Below are 8843 nucleotides of genomic sequence, written 5' to 3' on the forward strand. Positions count from 1 at the left end.
AGAGTTTCTAAGGCTTTGGTCCTGCCCTACACTGACGCACATGGAACACATGGTGTCTCCAAAGGCAGCATGACTCATGAGAGTTTCTAAGGCTTCGGTCCTGCCCCACACTGAAGCACATGGAACACATGGTGTCTCCAAAGGCAGCATGACTCTTGAGAGTTTCTAAGGCTTTGGTCCTGCCCCACACTGAAGCACATGGAACACATGGTGTCTCCAAAGGCAGCGTGACTCTTGAGAGTTTCTAAGGCTTTGGTCCTGCCCCCACACTGAATCACATGGAACACATGGTGTCTCCAAAGGCAGATGACTCTTGAGAGTTTCTAAGGCTTTGGTCCTGCCCTACACTGAAGCACATGGAACACATGGTGTCTCCAAAGGCAGGTGACTCTTGAGAGTTTCTAAGGCTTTGGTCCTGCCCCACACTGAAGCACATGGAACACATGGTGTCTCCAAAGGCAGATGACTCTTGAGAGTTTCTAAGGCTTTGGTCCTGCCCTACACTGAAACACATGGAACACATGGTGTCTCCAAAGGCAGCATGACTCTTGAGAGTTTCTAAGGCTTTTGTCCTGCCCTACACTGAAGCACATGGAACACATGGTGTCTCCAAAGGCAGCATGACTCTTGAGAGTTTCTAAGGCTTTGGTCCTGCCCCACACTGAAGCACATGGAACACATGCTGTCTCCAAAGGCAGTATGACTCTTGAGAGTTTCTAAGGCTTTGGTCCTGCCCTACACTGAAGCACATGGAACACATGGTGTCTCCAAGGCAGCATGACTCTTGAGAGTTTCTAAGGCTTCGGTCCTGCCCCACACTGAATTACATGGAACACATGGTGTCTCCAAAGGCAGATGACTCTTGAGAGTTTCTAAGGCTTTGGTCCTGCCCCCACACTGAAGCACATGGAACACATGGTGTCTCCAAAGGCAGGTGACTCTTGAGAGTTTCTAAGGCTTCGGTCCTGCCCTACACTGAAGCACAATTGAACACATGGTGTCTCCAAAGGCAGGTGACTCTTGAGAGTTTCTAAGGCTTCGGTCCTGCCCCACACTGAAGCACATGGAACACATGCTGTCTCCAAAGGCAGGTGACTCTTGAGAGTTTCTAAGGCTTCGGTCCTGCCCCACACTGAAGCACATGGAACACATGCTGTCTCCAAAGGCAGGTGACTCTTGAGAGTTTCTAAGGCTTTGGTCCTGCCCCTCACTGAAGCACATGGAACACATGGTGTCTCCAAAGGCAGATGACTCTTGAGAGTTTCTAAGGCTTCGGTCCTGCCCCACACTGAAGCACATGGAACACATGGTGTCTCCAAAGGCAGGTGACTCTTGAGAGTTTCTAAGGCTTCGGTCCTGCCCCACACTGAAGCACATGGAACACATGGTGTCTCCAAAGGCAGCATGACTCTTGAGAGTTTCTAAGGCTTTGGTCCTGCCCCTCACTGAAGCACATGGAACACATGGTGTCTCCAAAGGCAGGTGACTCTTGAGAGTTTCTAAGGCTTTGGTCCTGCCCCCACACTGAAGCACATGGAACACATGGTGTCTCCAAAGGCAGATGACTCTTGAGAGTTTCTACGGCTTTGGTCCTGCCCTACACTGAAGCACATGGAACACATGGTGTCTCCAAAGGCAGCATGACTCTTGAGAGTTTCTAAGGCTTTGGTCCTGCCCCACACTGAATCACATGGAACACATGGTGTCTCCAAAGGCAGATGACTCTTGAGAGTTTCTAAGGCTTTGGTCCTGCCCCACACTAGAGCACATGGAACACATGGTGTCTCCAAAGGCAGCATGACTCTTGAGAGTTTCTAAGGCTTTTGTCCTGCCCTACACTGACGCACATGGAACACATGGTGTCTCCAAAGGCAGGTGACTCTTGAGAGTTTCTAAGGCTTCGGTCCTGCCCCACACTGAAGCACATGGAACACATGGTGTCTCCAAAGGCAGATGACTTGGGTACTTGGTAGGATGAGATGGTAATGTGACTGTTCACCTTCTAGCCCCTCATAGGCTGCTTGGGTTGTATACCCCCCAGGGAGCTGAGAATGAAAATTGAGTGCACACTGATCCATTGACCAATATTAATAGTAATGTAGATCTATCATGATCTAAGGAGATTTGAGCAGTTCTTAGGAAAGTGTGCTGTGATGTGTGCAGAAAATGATGATTATACAAATATATTTGTCTTTCTGTATTACAAAATCTGTGTCTTGTATATCTGATATCTCCCACCAGTTAATCTTCCCTTTTCCTGGCATTTGGTAAAAAATACTTTGTTTTATGACACCACAGCTGCTTGAACTTTACAATGTTGGTTCAGGATGAGACTTCAGACGATGAAAGACAAAGATTGGTCCTTGAGGAAAGTGTTTTTTGGAGGCATTTGTTTTAGATTCTCGGGGAATTCTCATGGAAGAAGTAAGCTTGATTGTAGGAATTGTTCAAGATTTTATATAACCATAGGGCTCGCCAGCTGCTGTTATATGTAGGGTGTTACGCAGGCATAAGATTTAAATATTTATGTAGAATGCATCCTACGGCTAAACAGTTGGCTTTACTCTCTAAACATTTAAGCAGTTAATATAAACCTCATCAGAAAACAGGCTTCATCCCAATGCTGTCAAACATGAAATGGATTTGTTGAAGATAAATTTGGAAATGATATTGTGTCTAGCAAATGGAAAATGAATATGTGTATGATTCCAGGAATCCAGAGATCTTTTTTGTTGTGGTTTACTGATTCGACTGATGCTTGCAGAATGCCACAATCAAAATATAAACAGAACCATTTTAAGGTTCATTTATATTTATCTAACCACAGGAGATCGTATCTAAAAATAGATGCCCTCATGCATATTCATGACCATCTCATGAGCCTGGGCTCGCGTGTGGAGATTGTCATGAATATGAATGAGGGCGTCTATTTTCAGATACGGACTCCTGTGATCTAACCTATCTTTTTTGATGGATTAGATAATTTTTTTCAAGCTTTGAATAATAATTTTTTGAATCATTGTGTATGAAGCCCCTGGCCACTGCAAACCCATTCTAAAGTGTCAAGTCTTTGAATGGCATTTAGAAGTGAGACGCATAAGGAAGAGAGTTAATGGATGTCGCCTTCTTAATTATGAGGAACAACGTTTCGGAGTATATGCTTACTATTTCATCAGGTGAGTAAGTATATACCCTGAAACGTCTTTATAAAGTGGACAAAGTCTTCTCGGACATGAGTTTGTTTGTTTGCTTGTTTGTTGTTTAACGCCGCACTCAGCTTTATGACGGTCTGTAAATAATTAACTCTAGATCAGACAATCCAGTGATGGATATCATGAGCATTGATCCACGCAATTCGGATACGATAACATGCATCAAGTTAGTGAGTCTGACCACCCGATCCCGTCAGTCGCCTCTTACGACAAGCATAGTCACTTTTCACGACAAGACCCAGGTTCGATTCCCCACATGGGTACAATGTGTGAAGAACATTTCTGGTGTCCCCCGCTGTGATATTGCTGGAATGTTGTTAGTAGTACTGAGTGCGGCATACAAACAAATAGTCAGTATCACAGACGATGATAGGAGACCACACCCACCAGTCACTCCATTGGGAACAGGTGGCCCTGTTGTCGAAGGCGCAACAATTTGTGTGTTTATTTTTGGTTATGCATGGATGAAGGTTTATTGACAATCAACAATCAATTGAGGTCAATCATCAATCGTTAGATTCACCCTGACTGTGTTTCTAGAATTGACGGCACCATACCCATGGTTTACCAGAAACTTATGATTGTGGGTTCGAATCCCTGTTCGCCCCTATTATGTTTCTAGGTTTGTCAGCACCATACCCGTGCTCGTGGGTTTCACCGAAGTGGTAAACGCCTGAGACCTGCATCACTTCGGGCTTTCTTTCCACATTAACCTGACATGCCGTGATATGACTGGAATACTGTTAAAAGTGGCGTTAAACCCAACTCACTCACTCACTCCCACACGAAGCAAGCACTGATGAGCTGTAAAGCCAGTGTTTTAAGGTCCCATCCAAAGGAAACCTCCATTTTCGTCAGACAGCTTAAAACACCATGTCCTGGGCCCACTTGCACAAAACAATCTTAGCGCTAAGACTATTGTAAGCCTATGCTAAAGTATGGGAGTTACGATCATCTTAGCGCTAAGATTGCTCTGTGCAAGTGGGCCCAGATGGAAGCACAGCTAAGTAGCCACCTGTTGCCTTAACAAGGTAAAGGAACAACCCAAGAAGAGAACAACATGACACCACATTAGTCAGCATGTTATTGATTGTGATCTCATTTCAATACTGTGAGAATAAACAGAGACATTGAGTTCCTCTCTGCAACTCTGTCACTCTGCGACTCTGCGACGTAATATCACCATCAATTTTGTTGCTGCTAGTATGCAAGTCTGATGTAATAGGTATACTGATGTGATTTGATGAAATTAGTGTTTTGAGATACAGCCAGACCTGCTTATTACATGGTTTCTTTTTGGTTTTTGTTGTTGTTGTTTTTTGTGTGTGTTTTGTTTTTGTTGTTTTGTTTTGCTTTTTTTTTTAGGGGTTGGGGGGGTATATATATCATCTGTACTGGAAGTCAGGAAGGCTTCTTTTTTTTTTTAAATGACTAGACGTATATTTATTACTGCGTTGTGCCATTTAATATGGTAGTTTCTTGTTTTGGATCATTTTATTTTAGGAGAAGGTCATATTTTTGCCAGTGAATCTTTGCTTGAATGAGCTTGAAAGAACAAACTTAGTCATTATGTCAATGAAGCTGTGAATTTTGAGAAAAGAAAGTTACCATGGGTACGACACATTGTTTTTTTTATATCATTTCTATATTTCTCTTTAAATGGTTTGAATGTCACAGACAGACATGTAAGCAAGTAATTCGTCTGGCCTGACCCAAACATATTTAACACAGTGACATTGATTTTTGCAAAGCTGTCCATTCATTGATGCCCTGTGATCACAATAAGCTTGCATCACTATGAATATTGTGGTAACACTTATGGTACTTCATTTTGTTTGTATATTTTTTATTTACAGTCATTGCCTGTTTTTTCTCTTTTATTTCATTATTTGAGTTGGTGAGTTTCATTGCCCTCGAATATTTATGATTTCATATTTATTATATACATATTACAAATGGATGTTTCTTTATGCATGACAATTATTTTTGTGGTTTTGTTATGTTTTGGTATTTATTATGTACTTATGTTGAGGATGGTTTTGCTTCGTTAGTGTTTTAAGTGTTGTATAATACTTTATTTCAATAGATTATTTTTTCTGTTTTGCATCGAATGCGAATTTTGTTGTGATAATTTTATCAATCATATATAATATTGACTTATGTCACCTTTTTTGCATGTAGGTATTTCATATCCTTTCAGAATCTTGCAAATATTTTTTGGTACCAAAAGTAAAAATATCTGTGCTTTGATGAGAGATTGAATTTATTAAAATTAAAAAATATTATACAGGATATTTATTGAACGTGGTTATGACAGGTAACAAAATAATATTAGATTTTTATACCTATTATTACAACATTATGGGTTATATTGAATTTTATTTTTTAATCATGTGTTTGTTTTTCAGCAAAACTTTTTTTCAAATATTTTGAATGACATTTATGATGGTAATGAAGGTTTTTTTTATGTGTATCAAATTGTGTGTTTATTAAAAATGGTGTGTATGGTGCTACCCTGTTAAGTCCAATGTAATATTTGCATCATTTTGTGTTTACAGACACATTACATGACGACGGTGGGATGATGTCATTTCGACGTTTGTCAAACCTCTTCTCAAGTAGACGGAGCACTGCGCGTTCCCCTTCCTCACCCGAGACGGAGTTTATGTACCATTCTACGACTAGTCTCAACAGTCACATCAAGAAAAATCCTCGGGCAAATTTTAAGAGGGAAAAAAGTGTCACAGAACTCATGCGAAATGCATCTAAACATGGAAACGGAACTTCAATTATTCATCAAGATGGGACTTCCGTGATAATGAAAGAGGGAAAAATAGTCAGTGTTAGACGAAAGAATGAAACGCCACGGGGTAGTCCCTTGTTTCAGGGGAGAGGGCTGTTTAAATTCAGAGAAACAACAGGGGGGACAACTAACAAAGTTGGAAATGGCAGTATGGTAGAGTTAGCTCCCTTGATTACAAATGGCCGACTTTCTTCACATGAAAACAAAATGGAGGACAACAATTCTTGTGGAAGTGATGAAGTGTTTGATAAGTCTGCTGGAATAATAAGAGAAAATACTCAAGAGACCAGTTGTTGTGATGAAATCAAAGGTGAAAGCGATGCTAATGAAAATAATAAGTTAATTGCTTGTCCTATTCATGAAAATGAAAACGCAGAAAATGTGACTGCTGTTGCTGAAGAAGTTGAAATTGTTATCAGTATTAGTGATGATGATGGCATCTTGAGTTCAATGCCACTAACCCCAAATACAAAGCATCGGCTCACAAGGAGTGATCTGGTCCTTGATTCAGACAAAACTGAAGATAAAGATCAGTCAAATGGAAAGAAAAAACTAAAATGTGCAAGGAGTTCTGAAGTTTTGTCAAGAGCCCCATTGCTGCGGTTTCCATCGGTTGAACATTTAGACATTCCCAAGGGTATGCCACGATCTGCTAGTGACAACAACTTCAAGAAAATCAAATCCTCACCAAGACCGTCACCTCTCATCCCGAGAAGATGGACATTTAGCAAACTAAAAACATGATTCATCCGAGATGTTTATTATTGCAATGAGACTTGGTAAAGATGAATCAAATACAACAAAATGTTTGTATAGATGAGTATGGTTATTTATATTTCATTCAAGAAATATATACATAAGGTCATGGAAATTATGACTGGCATTGTGCTTGAAAACGATAATTATTAGTATTGCTATAGCTGAAGGATATAATGAAATGTACTGCTCAATATTTGACTAAAGATGACTATTTTGTTCAAACATTGAGTAGTATATTTGCATAATTTTCTTATCATCTGATGTGGCAATGATTTGGTAGACTTGCTTCATTCTTACTCTTAGGTTTTATCCAACTTATTTTTAGGTTTTTAAGTTCCTTAAAAGTTTTTTTAGGTCCTAAAAAATTATAACCAGATATCATTGAATTTGAATGATTCTCTATAAAGTATGATGTCTTTCATTGAGATCAGTGTTTTGGCCGATACAAGTTTGAAAACAAGAGGAAGATAAACTGAATATGAAGAAACAGCAGTTCTGGATTTTCCTCTCCATTAGGTGATGATGTGACACAGGACACACTCAAAGGCAAAATGACTTCTGTCACATTTATCTTTGAGGATGTCAGGGTGTGCAGATTGATTGCAATGTCTCGAGCCAGGTTTTCCTGCTTCTGTTTTAGAATGGAGGCCATTATGTAACCATGGTATGTCACATGTATAGTAAAAAATGTAATCGTGAATCTCAGACGGAATTTGGACAGTTCATTATGGCTGAAGGCTTTTCATGGGCCACAATAACAAATATCTAGGAACATATTGAGATGGAGTTGTTCAGCATCTGGTACGATTGCAAGAAAATTGAGCGACGCAATCAATCAAATCAAACCTTTACCAATTCTTCTTCCTAGGAAAAACATGGGATTTTACAAACCTGCAATATACTTACATGAAGAGCGTCAGGGAGTCGACAATTTAAAACTTAGACATTTTGGGGTTGATGAACAGTATTATTTTACCTTGCCTGTTTTATCATAATCCTTACTTCACAATTATCCAGATATAATAAGTATGAAAGAATATATATAGTCCCGAGATATTGGGGCTGACATTGCCAATGATATGGTCATAAACAATATATTTCTTTTGAATCTACAATTTCATATTCGACTGGGGGCAGTTGGGTAGCCTAGTGGGTAAAGTGTTCGGTCATTACCTCGAAGGCACGGGTTCAATTCCCTAATCGGATATATGTGAAGCCCATTTCTGTTGCCCCCGCCATATTGCTGGTATATTGCTAAAAGCGGCGTAAAACCATCATTGATATTCAGCTGGGGGGAGTTGATCTTTGTAAAAGGCAGAAAATCAAAAAGTGATATACAGGTATTACACATACACAAGACAAGAATCACTGTCTCATGTCTGGGATGTCCACAGTTTGTTGTCTACAATAGTTAAGCACTCCTTCATTTCGTCTTTCATTCCCTGTTTTCATTGACGATGCCATGTGTATGTTAGTTTAGTCATGAAGATACTAACCAAAATAGTCTAGTATCTGTGTCCTTGTTGAACTAAGAAAGTAAATTGTACAAATATTCAACTGAATACAAGAATGTTATTTGTTGTGATTAATAATTGTAAATTTCCGTTGTAAAGATTGTTTGGATCTCAGGATATCTGAAGTTATTCAGATCTGCAATATGTGGTGATGTAGTGTTGTTTTAGAAATTGTCTTGTTGATAAACATTGATTCTTATATTTCCTGTGTCCAAGCCGTTCAGTGCTGCCACAAAGGATTTGTATATTAACATTGCTCTCATTTAATCTGCTTCACTGAATTCTATACTACTCAAGAAAAGAAAAAGAAAACCCGATTTGTTTAGTTACTATGTAAGCATTAGTAATTTTAAAGAATCAGGTGTTCTTTTACTTCTTTTGAGTAGTGTATTTTGTTATTTTAGGCCATGTAAATGCGTTTTGTCAACCATGGACCCAATGCTCTTTTACATTGCTGTGTTGCCATGTCGACCATGGACTGATTGTTGCTGTTACACCATGCCATTATGTGATTGCTGCTGTGTCCATGGACCCAGTGTTACATTGTTTCCTTGG

At 39.7% G+C, this 8843-nt stretch overlaps 1 protein-coding gene across 7 annotated transcripts in view; it reads left to right on the plus strand.

Moving 5' to 3' along the window:
* The window catches only part of LOC139464984 (melatonin receptor type 1C-like), a 182619-nt gene extending 173996 nt beyond the window's left edge, over positions 1-8623 (plus strand). For 6 of the 7 annotated variants that reach the window (XM_071246635.1, XM_071246634.1, XM_071246639.1 and 3 more), the window contains one exon: positions 5771-8623. In XM_071246635.1, the coding sequence (XP_071102736.1) occupies positions 5771-6759 (989 nt within the window). In that variant the 3' untranslated portion in view covers positions 6760-8623. The remainder of the gene's footprint in view (positions 1-5770) is intronic. The other variant, XM_071246640.1, reaches the window with a different exon arrangement.
* The last annotated feature ends 220 nt before the right edge of the window (positions 8624-8843 follow it).

This window comes from Haliotis cracherodii, unplaced genomic scaffold (assembly GCF_022045235.1).
Source record: "Haliotis cracherodii isolate W230 unplaced genomic scaffold, xgHalCrac1.p SCAF_17, whole genome shotgun sequence".
Classification (NCBI taxonomy): Eukaryota; Metazoa; Mollusca; class Gastropoda; order Lepetellida; family Haliotidae; genus Haliotis; species Haliotis cracherodii.